The sequence below is a fragment of the Petaurus breviceps genome, unplaced genomic scaffold (assembly GCF_028583685.1).
Source record: "Petaurus breviceps papuanus isolate PSGF00001 unplaced genomic scaffold, PetGlider_PUasm1.0 190, whole genome shotgun sequence".
Classification (NCBI taxonomy): domain Eukaryota; kingdom Metazoa; phylum Chordata; class Mammalia; order Diprotodontia; family Petauridae; genus Petaurus; species Petaurus breviceps.
Window position 1 is genome coordinate 1,188,008 of NW_027185810.1, and position 18,083 is coordinate 1,206,090.

The 18,083-nt window shown below is 33.4% G+C and overlaps 1 protein-coding gene across 1 annotated transcript in view; it reads right to left on the reverse strand.

Moving 5' to 3' along the window:
- RANBP9 (RAN binding protein 9) overlaps positions 1 to 18,083 on the reverse strand; it is a 90,955-nt gene that overhangs the window by 23,294 nt on the left and 49,578 nt on the right. The window contains exons 3-8 of the mRNA XM_069092431.1: positions 16,664 to 16,716; positions 15,059 to 15,226; positions 11,204 to 11,226; positions 6,348 to 6,532; positions 1,761 to 1,873; positions 82 to 190 (exon numbers count right to left, since the gene is read on the reverse strand). Coding sequence (XP_068948532.1) covers positions 82 to 190; positions 1,761 to 1,873; positions 6,348 to 6,532; positions 11,204 to 11,226; positions 15,059 to 15,226; positions 16,664 to 16,716 — 651 coding nt within the window. The remainder of the gene's footprint in view (positions 1 to 81; positions 191 to 1,760; positions 1,874 to 6,347; positions 6,533 to 11,203; positions 11,227 to 15,058; positions 15,227 to 16,663; positions 16,717 to 18,083) is intronic.

Below are 18,083 nucleotides of genomic sequence, written 5' to 3' on the forward strand. Positions count from 1 at the left end.
CTTACAAATATTTAAATAAAAGCAAAATTAAATTTAAAGTAATTATAGTACTATGCATCAAATAACTTAAGAGAAACTCACTTTAATGTGAACAGGAGATTAGGATTTCTTTCAAGTAAACTTGGATATAACTGTTGTGTTGTTTCAATGGCTTCTCCCATTCTTCCTGCTAATACCAATTTCTGAATCCCTGTTCATTAAAGTAAAGAAAAAGTTTAACTTCTTAAGAACCTAAAAGAATAAAAGTGAGACACCTAAAAAGTCTGCAGTAATTGTTTATTATTTTACTCACAATGATGGATTTCTATTGCACCCTTGAAAGCCTTGGTCTCAAATAGAAATGTGAAGCCACACTTTGAGTTATAGGCATAACAAAAAGAATAACGTTAAATGGCTCACTTAAAAAAAACCCATCATTTTAGGCAAAACAATATTACCAGAGGGAAACTAAGTTATATAGAAATTATGTTTTGAATACTTAGTATTCAATGTGATGACTAAGCAAAGCAATATTAAGGGAAATTAATTATACTAGGGCTCATGCAGTAACTCACTCTCCCAAAAATCTGACTGTGTCTCAGTCAGATTGACACTAAAGTACTTTTTGGGCATAATGTATAATGATAATATTTTGAAGTAACACTGGTCAGGGCACTATTGTGTTTGGTTATGCCCATATAATAAAAAAAAAAAATAGAAAGTCATATGTCTATGTTCAATAAATACAATAGAGACCAATGTACAAATAATGATGAAAATGCTAGGTAAACACTACAGTTTCAAGTATAATTATAAAGACTAAAAACTCACAAAACAAATAAAATTCTTTATTAGGCTCTCATTCCTAATATTTGATTTTGTCCCAAAGGCTTTAAACTGAGCAGTTTTTTTCTTTTTAAAAAATATTTATTTATTTTTAGTTTGCAACATTCCATTCCACAAGTTTTTGAGTTTTAAATTTTCTCCACTTCCCTCTCCTTCTCCCTCCCGAAGACAGCATGCAATCTTATACAGGCTCTATATATACATTCATATAAACATATTTTCACATTAGTCAAGTTGTAAGGAAGAATTGGAATGAACCACGAGAAAGAAGAAACAAAACAAAGCAAAAAAGAGAGAGAGCAAATAGTATACTTCAATCTGCATTCAGATTCTGTAATTCTTTCTCTGGATGTGGATAAAGCATTTTCCATCACAAGCCTTTTGGAGTTGTCTTAAAACCTTTGAACAGTTATTTCAAAAGCAGTAAGTATACTCATGTCAAAATACCTGTTACAAATAAAACAAACTCCAATACAGTCTATGACTGTTCGAGTTAAACTGATTTGCAATTGTAGCAACAACCTTGGTCTCATTAGCACCAGTCCCCACCAACTATTTATATAATTTTTAATACCTTGTACATAAGAAACTTTTGGTTTCAAGGCTGAGAGAATATATGATTTTTTCTTGTAAGTAGGTACAAAGGGCTCAGTCATCAATCAGGAAAACATTTCTCACCAAAAATTTTTGCCAATTATTTTTGTATCAATACATAGAATTCTATGATAATTCTTTCTTATTCACACTTTTTGAAACTATCAAAATGTTTACTAGAATGAACTTTGTATATCTAAAATTATTCTAAAATCATATAAATGAACAACTTAAAATGAAAAGCATTAGAAGCAAACACAAAAAATGTTATAACTTGAAACTTAAAGTTTTAAAAAAAAACCTAAATAAAACACATCAACCATATTACATGGAGTTCTTACTTTGTCTATTCTTAATTGAAGCTAATTCTTCTAGTACGGTCTGGTCTGTAGATCTGGCAAATGCTTCTGCTGTGGCACAGTACCCATGATGTACTAAATAAGATGAAACCATTCTTTAAAAAAAAACAACAATAACAACAAAGAATGAACATATCCTCAATTGGAAAATACATAAATATTTCATCTTTTGAAAGTATTTCTCAGAAATATAGGAATGCTTCAGGTCTCAACTTTTAAAGATGTCTGATTTAGACATCTATGTAGTATTCTAAAAGGAAAAAAAATGTTTCAAAAAGCTGAACGGGCTTAGATTGCTACTTCCTAGAGGTCTCATAGGCATAAATACCATCTTTTTTTCTAAATGTTTACTCCCCTATCACACACCAAGGTCTTCCCTTCACAAAGTCATAGATTTAGAACTAGAAGGAACCTAGAAAGTCATCTACTCCATTTTCATCACTTTACAGATAAGGAGAACTAAAACCCAGAGAGGTGAAGCATTCTGATATCACACAGATCATATGCAGCTAAGCTATGCAGGATTCAAATCCAGGCCTTCCGACTCCAAATTCAGAAATTCTTCCACTGAACATGATACCTTCTTACTTATCCTCTCTCATTTCCACTGACCACACTCTTCCCCTAAATTCTATAATTATATTCAGAATGTATATATTCAAATGTGGCCTCCTATACCTTGTGATTAGCTAAGGTGTTATTGGGAGTAGAGTAGGACAGCTGAATCTCATTCAACATTATACAAATTCCAAAAACAAAATAGTGCCCAACTTCAAAGACATTCTGCTGAAGAGGATGGCACATGCACACATGTAAGTATAATGAAATAATACAAGGTAATGAGTGATCAAAACAAAGGAGAGATCCAAATAAAGTAGCATGGAACTATTTGATGGGGAAAATACTTTAAATTGAGGGCAGGTAGAAGAGAACAAGGAAGACTGCATCAGAAACATGGCATCTAAGTTGGGCTATCGAGCAAATCTGAAAATTAGGAACACATTCTAAGTTTAGAAAAAAACAGTGAGCTCAGACATAACGTCAAGTTTGAGGATCAGCTAAACTAGAATGAAAAGTACATGGAGAGTTATATGGCTGGAAAGGTAGGTTGGTATAGAGAGAACTGAATGCCAGCCAGGCTGAAAGTTTGTATCTTATACTAAAACTATGCCTCAGAAAGTTTATTTTGACAAAATGAACACAAGGAGGCCAATTTCCTAGCTAGTACTACAGTCCAGGTAATTGGTTATGAGGGACTGAACTAGGGTTGTGCCTGGGTGAATGTAAAAAAAGAGACAGATTATGTCATCAAGACAAACGGAAAAGTTTAGTAGAGGTAAAGATTTAGCAAGGAGATGGAAGTTCCAGTTTTAGAAATGTTGAGTGTCAAGTATTGACAACACAGCAGGTAGAGATATCCAACAGGCACCTGGAGATGTAGGGCTGGAGTTGAAGATAGAGATTTGGAGTTAATATGTAAGTGAGACACTTGCCAGAAAAACTTTAAATTCATGAGACCTGATGAGATCTTCATGTGAGAAAGAACAGAGAGCAACACGAATGAGTAAGTGGGCAAGAAGAGGGCCCAAGACAGAGACTGGGAACAGTCATACTTTTCACAGGCAGGAAAGGGATGAAAAAAGTAGTTAGAAAATAAAGAAAACTAGGAAAGAAGGGTTGTTGCCATGAATCAAAGGGGCACCTTGATTAACATAATTAAAACCTGTAAAATTTCTAGGAGATAAATACTAAGAAAAGGCTATCACAAATGTAGTAGTTAAGAAATCACTGGTAACCTATGGGGGAAGGGGGGCGGGCAGAAAAACTAAGGCAAAAAAAACCCAAACAAATATTAATTAGGAATCCTGAATAAGAAACTGCTAACAAATTCTAAATAAGTGACTGGTCAGGGATTAATCTCTCAATAAATACTGTGGGACAGCATAGACAGATAAACATTACTGAATTATGTTAAATACAAAGTCAATTAAATTATTCATAAAAAGATTTAATATAAAAGACAAGAACAATTTATTGTTAATTAACATAAACCTTATGCTTTTCTGAAATACATACTAGGACTATCTCTGGTGTTCCTGAAGCAGCTAGATGGCATAATGGATAGAGAGCTGGTCTGGAGTCACTAAGAACTAGGTTCAAATCCAGCCTCAGACACTTAACTAGGTATGGGACCCCTAAACTAGTCAGCCTCTGTCTCAGTTTTCTCAACTGTAAAATGGGGATGATAATAAGAGCATCTTCCTTGTAAAACTGTTGTGAGGATCAAATGAGATAATATTTGTCAAACACTTACCACGGTGCCTGACACATAGTAGGCACTACATAATGCTTACCTCGTCCCACTAAAATTAACAAAGCATTCTGCAAAAATTAAGTGAATCTAACTTAAAGACAAAAGAAAATTTACCAAAGGGAACAGTTTCACCAATAAAACTGTCACTTCAACTAATTTATTTAATTTTTTTTTATTAAAACCACACATATCTGCTTAGAGCTAAACAAATTACCTCTTCTTTCCTCTTTTACAAATATGGATCTCAAGGAAACAAATGTCAACTTGCTGATATTATTATGCCAAGGGATCTTGGTAACTAATTATGACCTAAAAAAATCACAGAAACTAATAAAGCCATAATTATTCCTCTACAAGCCTCTAACAGCCTCCAGACATAACCATCCTTTAGGTTACAAGACTCTAATTTTATAATAGCTTCATTCTTGATGATGACTTTGGTGCACAAAGCTGGGAGAGCCCTGCTTCTTTCAAAGTGCTAACTGAAGCTGTCATAACTCTGCCACACTAGGAGGCAATGGCACTAGAGAAGTAGCCACCAGTTATCATCCATTTCACTAGAAGCTGAGGGACATTTTTAATACTACTTTTTAATAAATTTTTTTAATGCTAGAAAATTTCTCCATGGCATACTGTGAGATAAGCTAGGCTAAATATGTAAAAGCACCAAGTATTTAAGGAATGCAAGCCTTACCTAGTGTACACAAATGCCTTGTCCAAGTTCTAGTAGTGAGCTAAAATTCAATTAACCCCAGTAGAATAATTACTACCTAGTAAAATGGTACAGTAGATATGACATCAGGCCCAGAATCAATAAGACCTAAATTCAAATTCACTTTCAGATACTTAACTAACTGTGTAAATCTAGGCAAGTGACTTAACCTGGTTGTTTGCCTCAGTTTCCTCCTTTGTAAATGGAGAATAATAATAGCACCTACCTCCCAGGTTGTTGTTAGGATTAAATGAGATAATAATTATAAAGTGCTTAGTATAGCACCTGGCACCCAATTAGGTGCCATATAAATACTATTTATTGTTGCTGTTGTTATAAAATGTGCTATCTAAAATTTTTTTCACCCTCTATCCATAAGTCTAAATATGAGCAATTACTCTACTAGGTATGCCTAACAGTGTGATGCTTATTTTTACTACCTAAATTCTTAAAGCTATACTTTCTATTCTATGGAATTAAATCCTGTGAGGATGATAAATGACGACTCCTAATGTTTGGGGAAAAAAACGATAATTTGGGTGTAAGTAATTTGTAACCAATTAATTATATGATTTAAGAAGAACATGTATTTTTAAAGTCTTCTAAGACTGGTAAGTTGCCTTACAAGTTTATTTCTATTTAAGGGTTTATTATTATGTAACTCAATCATGTTTGTATTATCTTCCCATTTCAAATTTGGGTTCTATAATAGCTTACTGGGGAATAGACAATTAAGCTCTATCCAAAATGTGTGACCTGATTACACTGTCTAAATTCTATTTCAGGTCATGGAAGTACTGGAGGAATCTTCACTTTTATTCCTATGTGCAGTTACATCAAAATGAACAACTCCTAACGTCCACATATTAGAGAATTCTGGTCAGTCACTCACTGAACTGATGGCATGGCCAAGAGCAGATTAGGAAACATACATTTCACCCCAACAATTTACGGATGTAAGGCCATAATTTGACTTGTCATTTCTGGTTAGCTGCCTGCAATCCCACATATAGCTACTATATTATCCAGACTATGTTGCCTACCTTCCTTTGTCAGACCCAAAGGCTTATACTCAATCACCCAATATTTTTATTTTAGTCTCAGTTGTTGTTCAGTCGTTTTTCAGTCATGTCTGACTCTTTATGACCTTACTTGGGGTTTTCTTGGCAAAGGCATTAGAGTGGTGTGCCATTTCCTTCTCCAGATCATTTACAGATGAGGAAAATGAGGCAAACAGGGTTAAGTGACAGGGTCACATAAAGCTATTAAGTGTCTGAGGCCAGATTTGAACTCAAGGAAGACAGTCTTACTGACTCCGAGCCCAGCACTCTATCCACTGTGCCACTTAGCTGCCCAGCTAGTCTCAAAATTAAGACAATTACTCTGTGACAGAATTTAAAGTTTATCATTAAGGTGATCATACTTAAATAAAATAGACTGCTTTGCATGTGAAAAATTTCTCTGCATACCAAAAGAATACCAACTGCCAAAATATTTTATAAAATGCAATTTTTGAAAATAGTTCAAACTACTTTACTCTTACTTTTGTATCATGGTCTGCCATTCTCCTTCTCTATCTCCAATAGGAAACCGGTCTATTTGTGCCTGTATTTTGGTTCTCCATTCTCGCATATAGTCTTCTATATCAAAGACAAATGGATGTTGCCCAAAATTGGCATCTACCACCTCTCCTGGTGTCTGTAGCCCCACAGTAGGATACAAATTTGGCTGTAAGACAATATATTTCATTAGTTTCTTTCCTAATAATCCAATTTTTAAAAATTCTTTCTTGGAAAGAATGTTTCAAAATCAACATTTTTTCACTATAATAATTGTTTTTAAAAAGGTTTTTTTAAGTTTTTAAAAAGCATAAGTGAATTTATTCTATATAGACTATAACTATCAATTAGTAGAGGTTATCTAAAATTATCATTAAATAATCTAGTCCTGTAACAATCATCATAAGAAATACAGAACAAAAAACAATCAACAAAAATCAGGCAGGAAGGTGGCAAAGTTTTTCTCCTCACAAAACTATTTCTAAACATGTATCTTTCTGAAACATAAGAAATTATTTGAGTATTCAAATATATCTATAGGATTATGTTATCTGAAAAGACAATTTCTGTCCTCAAGGAACGTATATATGTTAATATACAAATGAAATAGTGTTATGTAAAGCACTTCACAAATTTTAAAGGTCTATATAATTGTGAGCTATATGATTAAGTATAGACGGATATATTCATACACACTTGCATGAGGAGTTACCACCTTAATTTATTTTTAAGGATAGGTCTCCCTATTTCACCCAAGTTAGAAATGTATTGAACTTTGGTTCTGTTTCTGGTCAGGGTCAATTTACCCCTCTTTAGGTATCCTGGGCTCTGTCCTTCCCCACTCCCCTATACTCCCCCTTCCCCTTCCACCCCCCCCATCACGGAGATCCGCCATACTAATGCTGAACTTGGTACAAACACCCAATTAGCCTAACCCTCTGAACCACAGAACTCCAAAGTTCAAGAGTTCCATCAACCTCAGGTTCATTCACTGGTAGCAACATTACTGGTGTGTGTACACCTGGCTATACCCTACTCTTACCTATATAGATATATTCTTGTAGATTGTAGATTGCACCTTTAAAGTGTATTGATGTGAAATCCTTACTGTACACATAATGAATTTTGACTGTGCCTACGCTATCTTCATCTTCTACTAACATTTAACAGAAACCATCAAATAAAAAGGTAAAGAAAATGTTCACATAATCTTTAGGCAATGCTGAATAATAAGACTACAAAAAGTGAGGAATTCCTAAATTATATTAAGATACATATGTGAACAAACATATGCACACACACAGACATACACACCCCCCAAGATGGGGGATGGATTAGAACGCTTGGCAAATAAAGACATTTAATAAATGCTTGCATTGACTGAAGTCTAGAGGCATATATTATGAAATTTTGTGAACCTAAACATGTAAAGATCTAAGAAAAATTAGTGAATTCCAGCAAAAGACCTCTCAGATTTGTGAAGGGCATAGAGGTAATCTAGTTTAAAAGATGACAGCATTGTGTAAGAATGCTCAAGTACTCCTAGCTCTTTCATTGGCTGTTTAACCCTAGGCAAATCACAACCTCTATGAGCTTCAACTCCCTAATTTGTGATACTGGCCCCACATATTTCACATAGGTTTTTACGGAGATCTAATTAGGTGATATATGTAAAAGTCCTATGAGAGGTATGAAGTGCCTTTAACATTATATGTTACATAATAAGAGCATGGATGCTTAACATTAGGGCCCTTCACTGATACATGCACTCAAGGAAATTAGAGAAGATAAAAAACAAATTTTTTAAACATATGTTGAAGGGCATAAGTACAACAGGTGGAAACCAGATGCTGTAAGCACTATCTGATATGTAACCAGAAATCAGAAACAAAAGGAAATAAGAGAAAACAGAAACTCTACTAAAAAGTAAACTAAAAGAAACTTTACTAAAAAGTAAAAATGTTATCTGTGTTTTAACAATCTTCCTGATTCAACAAAATTATACTTTTATATCTGGAAGTGAAGGACCTACTCCAACCCCCTTAATTTAATAAGGAAAATGAAGCTTAGAGAAAGCACATTATTTTTTCTATTAGAAGCAATACTTAGAGGATTTTTTTTTATTAGATAAAAGGGCAGCTAGGTGGTGCAGTGAATAGAGCACTGGCCCTGAAGTCAGGAGGACCCGAGTTCAAATACGGCTTCAGACACTTAACACACTTACTAGCCTTGTGACTTTGAACAAGTCACTTAACCCAACTGCCATCCAAAAAAGCAAAAAAAAAAAATTAGATAAAGACTTATTCTATAATAAAGGTTATCAACATAGTGAACCCCATCCATAAAAGTAATAAAATCACAAAAAAAGAGCCAGGCATATTTTTTTTTTAGAGCAATTGGGGTTAAGTAACTTGCTCAAGGTTACATGGCCAGTCATCTCTGGGTACGGTGCTAAGTATCCGAACCCGGACCTGATCCCCAAGTCATCCTGACACTGGGGCTGGTGCTCTTACTTGCTGAGCCACCTGGCTGCCCCTAAGCAATTGGGGTTAAGTAACTTGCTCAAGGTTACATGGCCAGGTGTTTCTGGGTGGGTGCTAAGTGTCTGAGCCCGGATTCGATCCCCAGGTCATCCCGACACTGGAGCCAGTGCTCTTACTCACTGTGCTACCTGGCCGCCCCCAGGCATATTTTTAAAATATACTTATTCAACATTAACATAATTTATTCTGTTCTAATGAATAATAACTCATTTATTTGTAATAAGGTATTAAAAATTTGGAGAATACTATTAACAGAAATTCAAACTTCAAAATATATGACGTTTGCTTCTAGATGTAAAATTAAATGATCCAATGATAAGTTGAGACAACTTAGGTCTAGCTCATATAAAATAAATTAATATGACTTTTGGATATATAATCAACATTATAGTAGAAAATTTTCATGTGGGTAAGGGAAAATGAAAATCCTAAGTTTTGACTTCCTAAAAAAACAGGTTTGATTTGAAATGCCTGTTTTCCAATGATACATGTAGGATTAAGTAGATTGCTAACATTGCTGTGTTGCCTGCAGTGGACTAGAAATAAGAGCCCTTTTATAGATCCTTTCATATGTATAGTAGAAAACTAGACAAGAACTTTTTAATGTTCTTTTCAAATGTTAAAAAATGCTAAAAACCTCCTTTAATCTATAGTATAGAAGAAAATTAGTTTAAATATACTATACGTACAAAATTCCAGTTAACATTTTTAAAAAGTTTTGTTCTACAAAGGAAATGATGCGTAGAAGTGTCCACTCTTTAAAACCTTTGGATGTAAATCATTTAACTTTTGTGGTTGTTTTGAGTGGAGACCGGACTTTTACTGACAAAATAAACTCTTTCCATTAAAGTGGATAGGTACCTATTTTGTAATTTAATAAGTCTCAGGGGTGCACACAGGACCTTTAGAGCTTAAGTCTCTCACCTAGGAATCAGAAACTCTTAAGAGAAAGTCATTGAATCCATTTCTCCCTAACTCCAAGATTAATTCACTGTCACAGTGCCTCTTGATTTAATTATTAATGATAGATTACAGGGGCAGCTAGGTGGCTCAGTGAACATAGCACCGGCCCTGGAGTCAGGAGGACCTACGTTCAAATTCAGCCTCAGACACTTGACACTGTGTGATCTTGGGCCGCCTCCCACCTCCAAAAAACCAATATATTATAGTAACCTTACTGTTAGAAGGGAAGTGCTATCTTTTTAAAATGAAGAATGCTACTATTAAAAGGGCAGTCATGTTCCTAAATCCATAACTAAATTAATCAGACTGTGGATTAACATAACATTTCTCAAACTCGGGTGAAGATCCCTGAAAAAATTGTCACAAAAACTTCTAAGAAGTTTCCAGGCCCCTAAGCTACAGAGAAGTAAATTAGTGTTTTGGAGTGCAGTAGCAAGGCCAGCTCTCCCCAATTTTTAACATCTTCAGCTTGCCCAGCAGCAGATTTGGTCTGATCTGTTGCATTCATCTTGCGCTGGTAATTAACAAAGAGCTCCTACTGCAGAAATATGACACAGGACAAAGATTGTTCACATGGGCCCTTGTGGCTGTGATACATGAAACAGGAAGTCTATAACAGGATAGCTTGATTGATTGATGGGCTTGATTCATGCTACATAACCCTGCTTAATGACAGAAAGAAAATAATTGAGTAATTTAAAAAAAAAAATAGCAAAATTGGTGGCAAAAAACACCACTAGAGGGAATGGGTCTTCTCAACTCATTTCTACACCTGCCCATAAGACAAGAGTTATTTAGCAAACAAAATATAGATTGATCTACTATAATTTGTTCTATAGGCTTACAGATGTAATGTAAACCATTGTAAACCAAAAAGCCAAATGGCCACTGAGGCCTTTGTCCTCTACAGATATAACCCAAAAAACTTTATCACAAAAATCTTTAAAAGCAGGTAAGTGATTAAAAATTATATATAATCTTTGAAAAAATAATTCAATAACGCCATTTAAAGGTAGAATCTTTTAATCTTCCAACATTAAAAAAATGAAATATTTAAATTTTTAAAATTTAATTTTGTATTAAAACCCTCTACATGGACCAGTTTACAACAAATGCAGAAAACTGCAAAGCTGGATATAACAGTTCAATCCAGTCCCTAGCTTAGAAGGTTTACACTCACACAGTAATAAGAGGAATGTGATCTCCATGCATGGCATCTAAATACTACATATGAACACATACTATACATACATACTTATATTTCTTCTATCATAAAACTTTATATATACAAACTAAGATACAAAATATACTCTAAAAAGATTGTTTTATCTTACCGGTAGGTCTGTGAAGGCTATACCTGTAAAATATAAAAAGATAACTGGTATTAGAATTGCTTTTCAAAAAAAAAAATAGAATGCTATACACCTGGGTGATCATCAGTTTATACAACTGAGTAAACATCAATTCTAATGACAAAAGGTGGTATAATATAGAAATGGGTCAGCTCATGGAGTCAGCAGGCACAATGTAAATTTGAGCTCCAACATTTACTAGCTGGCCTCATCTATAAAATAAGATTAACACTTCTAGTACATACCCCTACCTCACTCTGTAAACCTTCAAACTCCCTATCATGTATATGTTATTATTATGCTGACACTGCTCAAAATATTATTCTAATTCCACTTTAGGGAATTACTTTTAAGCCCTAGAAAGCAGTTCCAAAGAAAGTAAGTGGCAAGATTTGCCACCATCATATAGTCCAAAAAATATACTCTGAAGGCAATTACAAAGGCTAGTTCTAAAAACACTTCAACAAAGAGCAGGATTATTGGACAGTAGCATTACTGAAATAAAGGTACAGCCTATAAAAAGGTAATTAAAGATCGACATTCATTTGGACATATAGGTACTGGTATTGTTAGTTTAAATTTTTTTAAAAATTATTATGTTATAATCACATTACACAAGTCTGGCCTAAAAAAATGGTACCACCTACAAATTGTCTACAAGGAAGCTTCTGGATTCAGAACCCCTTGCCTCCCAAACCACTATTTTTATAGTATCTTAAAAATATTTTTAAAATAGAGAACTTTCATGTTGCATTGGCAATAGAAATACTAAACCAAATGTTTTTTTACACCATAAAAAAATGGTGTAAGTTTTATACCAAAAAAATACTTATTTCAGTTTTATTAATAGCAGAGAAAGTAAAAAATCTGTGCACCAAAGAAAATTAATTCATTCTTCAGAAATCTAAAAAAAAGAATGTCAAACAATGCAAAATAGGAAATTTTATGTTCTTTTCTAACATCGGTACAACATTGATAAATTCTTAAGTTCTTATCTTCTTTGAAGACACCAGCAATGTTATAACATGAACATTTTCTGATAACTTTTTGCTTTACTAAAGACAAGATTGTATTGATTAAACCTTTCCAAATATTTGAGTAGCAAATCTATTTTAGTTTTAAGAAATGAAAGTTTTAAGATCTTGTCAAAGGTTGACAGCTATCAGAGAAAACATACATCTAGTTCTATATAACAAACTCCACATAAATACATACATATACACATACACATGCACATTTCACTTTTTAAAACTGGGTATATTTTTAGACAATTTTTAAACTAACTCCACTTTTTAATTCATTCTCAGAGGAAGTACTTTTAAAATATTCAGCTGACAATTAAGAAAATCATTTAGTTGCAACTTTTAAAAATACATGAATTGACTATTAGCTCATTTGCCTTTAATATTCATTGTCAATTTTTTCTAAAAATTGTTTTAATTTAGTATATATAGGAAAGTGTTCCAATAGACCAGATTATGAAATATAAGTAATCTACAAAGGACAGAAATTGGACTTCCTAGTCCAATTCCTTCCTATGGCTGAACAATAATTAAACATTACTTGCCTCGTCTGGAAGAAATGCCTCAGACATTGCCCCAAAGTACTCAAATATTTTATAAGTAATTAAGACATGACTCTATTAGGTACCCGGTTCTTCCCTACCACTTTTAAATGCCTAAGGGAAAAATATATTTAAATTTAAGACTTGTGAAAATTTGCTAGTAGTTGATAAATCAAATGGAGTCAGTCTCCTTCCCTTCCCACTTACCCTCCAAAAAACTTCTTTTAAATAAAGCATAAATATTTTAAGAACCTTAACTAAAAAGACTACCTATAATCATGCTACCTTTTAAAATTTGAGAAGAAAGCATCTATTATAGTTTGACATTCATATCTTTTACATACAAAGTTAATTTCTTCTTGTTCAATAAAAGATCAATAATGTACATTCAACCAAACACTAAACACACTACAACTCTTATCATAATGTTATCTTTTAAAGTTTAGAGCCAACTGTCTTTTATTAGATGTATTCAAAACTCTAGTCTCATTTTCTTGAGTTTAATATGCTGTAAGATCAATCTTGTACATTCAGTTTACCATCTTGAAAAATTGAAATCAAGGAGAAACACAAAGACTGTTTTGACAAGGTTGCACTAAAATATTAACAGCAAACAAATAAGAGAGCTTATTTTCCTGGGGAAAAAAAATCTTAGCCATTACAATCACCTTGAACCTTTAAGAATCACATATGTAATCTTGATTAGTGGCCCTGATCAAAATCCCTCTGGACAGCCATAAAACAAGCATCCTTTGTGGTGAAAAGGAAGCAGAGACAGCCCTTGCTACAATAAGATGCCATAAGCACTTAACCAGATTCATAATCACGTAATGAAAACTTGAATTTTTAATAATTAGAATATGAAAAGGAACCACAAATCATACTCACAAAGTAATAACAGTTCAAGGAACAATTGTTATTACTAATATAGCTGGAGATTCAAAACATTTCCTGGGAAGAACTGCTATGTTGTGTTGGAAAGATTTGTAAGGTATAGAGAAACTTGTATATTCTGATTTTAAAATTCTATTTCTCTGCTAAGAGCAATTTCTTCCAGCCTCCTTTTCATAGTTGCAAGATAATGTATTTATATTTATCCTATTTTATTTTTACCCCCACCCATTTCCCCCGAATAGAAATAATTCCTTGTTAATAAAGTACCTGTTTTTATAGCTTATTGAGTTTTGGCTGTTTTTTTGTGGTTATTCTTTGAAGTATGCACTGAGGCTGTCCCCAAGAAGGGCGTTACTACCAGTCCCAGTCTTCATTCTGGAAGAAGGTAAATTGCAAGTGGAATTAATTGTAGGTTGGTGGCCTAAGAAATTGTTGGTGATGTATGAGCCAATTCCACGATTTTAGGCCAAAGTAAAATTTCGGCAGCTAAGGAAGGGTAGAGACTCATGAAAGCAAGAGCTGCAAAAACCCAGAATTGGAATGCACTATTCCTAGTCTTGTACCTAGAACACTGCTTATCTTTTAAATTCTATAAAATGACTCAAACTGCTAAATATTTTTAAAGTGTTAGGGTTGTTCTTTTCTTTAAAGAATGGAATTTTAGATTAGCTTAGAAAAGACTGTAAAAATCTGCTTCTGATAGGAAATTTATGCAGTAAAACTAAAGCCTATATTCAACTTTAAATGTATTATGTCCTATGATCCAAAAATACTATTTTTCCTAGTAATTTTAAGTTTTAGGTTTGTCCAACCCTTTACTAATCCTTTTTCTCCCTTATGACCCGCCCTATTTTTCTTTTTTTAAAGAAAATACCTACTCACCTTCATGCCTCTATATCGCAGCCACCATCCTTTATCCATCCTTCTTTAGCAGGACATTCCTCATAACATGTTAGTCATATACTTGATTGGTAGCAATTAATCTTTTTCAACCATACCACTGTTCCCCCTGCTCCCCAAGGGCTGATGATGTTGCATGAGCAGCATTCTCAGCTCTTGCTGCACCAGGAAATGAACCACAAAATAAACCTAAGTTTTCTACACAGCAAAGCAGAAAACTCTCCAATCTAGATAGTTTTGTGGTATTGCCATAGTTCTTTTTTCTATCTCTGAAATATAATTTTAAATAAAAGTAAAAATTCCCACAATTTTCACAAATTCATTTGTCTGACTAGAACACACAACCCTATATCTACTGCATCTACAGTAGACAATCAAAAATCAAGTATACCTACAGTGTTGTAAAGATGAAAAATGTAAAAACCTGTTCTAGAATCAGAACATTTTCTTATTTTACATGCAATAAATTATCTCAGTACCTAAACTATGTCCATTCTTTGTGTAGAAGCAGGTATTGTTGATAAGGTTTACACAACAGCCAATGACATCACCAGTTGTAAAAGTTGGTCCATAGGGTTGTCCCGTTCCAGAAGAACAAAATGAATGTCCATCATCTCCATGGTAACCATATGAATGTTTATCCCAACCTAAACCGAAAGCAGTAATTTATTTATTGTACTTCATGTTTTATGTAAGGAATTTACTTTCTTTGTAATGGATTTATTCATTTAAGACTAATGATAAATACATAAAAGCCCATTAGAAGAATACAGAAGAGCTACAAAAAAAAAACCCAAATTCTCATTTGTACATTTAAATTTCTAATCACTGTATTAGAGTGTTTTTCAAATATTATAATGGTCTTGTGATAAAAAAGAAGCTATAGTTATGAAACAGAGTACTTCCACATGACAAAAAAAATGTAAATGTATTATTTGCAGAGTAACTTTATCACGCTCTTTTTTAAAAGGATGTTCATACATATTATGTCCTGCCTTTTACATGATATTTGAAAAGCAACCCATAATTAGAGAGAGAGAGGGAGAGGGAGGGAGAGAAGGAGAGAGGGGGGAAAAAGGAGAGAGAGGGAGAGGGAAGGTGAGAGAGGGAGAGAGACAGAGATGTTCTGTTCTATCCTTGTTTGACAGGACAGGGTTTTGATAATAGTAGATCACCTTGGTTATTAATTAGGTGATTCAAATATAAAGGTTAAGCATTTTGTGATCCCACAGGGTAGCATCATTTATAATATTAAACCATTTGAACAGAACCTGAACTACAGATTATTGCTATCACAATACTATATTTACATTAGAATAGGTAACTTTCACTTTATATTAACTGTCATTTTAAACAATGAAACATTATTTAAAAAATACCACTATGCTCTTTATATTTTTACAACATTTATTATTACATAGATGCTGTTAAGATGCCCTAGCAAGTAAGACATTTATTTAAATACAATTTGAAGCCAAAATGAACTGGCTTATAAAAAAAAAAAAAAGCATTTAATACAGCTCTGCATTAATGGTTTTAATTTCAAAATTTCAAAAAATCCAACTCAGTTTTGCAAACTAAAAGGAGGGAAGAATGGTGCAGATAAACATGAGATTCACTAAGATACATATTTTGGAGATATATTTGCCATCCTAATTATGTTTTCCTTAAGACAAATATAAAAATCAGTTTATATTCCTGAGTACACACCAAATGGGTGAGGCAGCTTAGGGGTATATTAGTGGTTGGGGAAAGCCCACATGAAAAAATTAGAACTGAAAAAGTTCTAATTTTGAAAGTTAAAAGACTATAAAAAGGTACAATGATATACTCTTAGCTTTGCATTAACCTAAATCACCTCTAAAGTCCATTCCAGCTCTAAAATCTATGATCCTAAGAATAAAAGTTACCCTTTTCTTAGTCTGTCTTTAAAACAATCCAGCCTCCCCTTAGAATCCACAACTTAGACAATCAACTAAAAATATTCTTTATTCCTCGCACATTTAAAGCTGTCACTAATCCCAAATATGAAGACAAATAGCAGCTACCTGCAGTGCTACACTATACTTCAAACACAAGTATACCTGGTAGTCTATTCATGTTCACACCTTGAGCAGAAAGACCAATTCCCATGTAACTGTAAAAAAGAAAAGCAGGTTATTCCTTATATAAACAAATTATGAACAGTATATGACACAATCAGAAACATGCTTAAGACACATGGAGATTGATATAGTGTCAATTGATTTGCTGGGTTTGTAGGAAAAATCACAATTCAAATTCATTGAGTTACAAAAAAGAAATATCACCCACCCAAGAGGAGCAGGGCTGTAATCAATAAAATACACTCAGTTCACAGGAAAACAAAACAGCAATAATAATTACTCCTTTTACCAACATTTATAAATCCCTTCCTACTAACCTATAGAGTATGATCTTTAATAACAGCTTATCAGCCCAATGAAAAATACAAAATCCTTTTTGGAAGGAAGAAATTTTTCAGGCAGGCCTTTTAGAACAAGTAGAAAACCGAAGGAAAAGGCATTCTCATATAATGTAATATTATTAACATTTTAAAATATTTAAAAAATATAATGATTCTGAAATAGATTTCTGGCAAACTGACAAAATCCAATACAACAAAGACCCACTGATTTAATTATCAAGATGCTATATGAGCTAAGAGTATGAGGAAAAGAACCAGAGATTCTACTCAAGTAATCATGACTGTAAGACAAAAAAACAACATGAAAAAAATCAGGGAATAGTGGAAGGGGCAGAGATTTCATATTTTTTATTGTGATTTCTGTTTACCATATTCACTTGTAAAATTTCTTCCCTTTTCTATCTCTTTGCTAAAATAAGTGCCAGGAGTGAGCAAACTGTAGTTTTGGCCTTGGCTCAGATTAAAAAAAAAAAAGACTATGTCGTGGATATATTCTCTCTCTCTCCCATATACACACATATATACATACACACGTACATAGGCATCAACAGGAAATATTATAAAATGAAAAGAATAATGTCTATGGAATCAAAGAATCTGGGTTTTAATCCTGATTCTGCTACTTACTGTATGATTTTGGCCAAGTCACTTATAAACTCTTTTTCTTCATCTGAAAGTTGGGGAGGTGCATATTTGAGGAATTGGACTATGCAACACTTCTTAACCTGGGTCACAACCCACAGTTTAAGAAGTGCTGAAGGGTTTAGGAATGGAAAAATTTAAGACTATATGATCCTGAAGTCAATCAATCACAACAAGCACTTATTAAGCACCTCCCTGAATTCTAGGTACTGTGCTAGGTGCTAGGGATACAAAGCAAGAAGAAATGAGGAGAGGAAAAGAGAGGAGACAGGAGAGAAGAAAAATAATTCTTAAGATTCTTACATTCTATCAAGGAAGACAACAAATCTAAGTAAATACAGAGTAAGTCTTTTAAGAAGTAGTAAAATAGAGTTCAGGAGAGCTCTAGCAATGTGAGGCTAGAATCTGGTTACAAG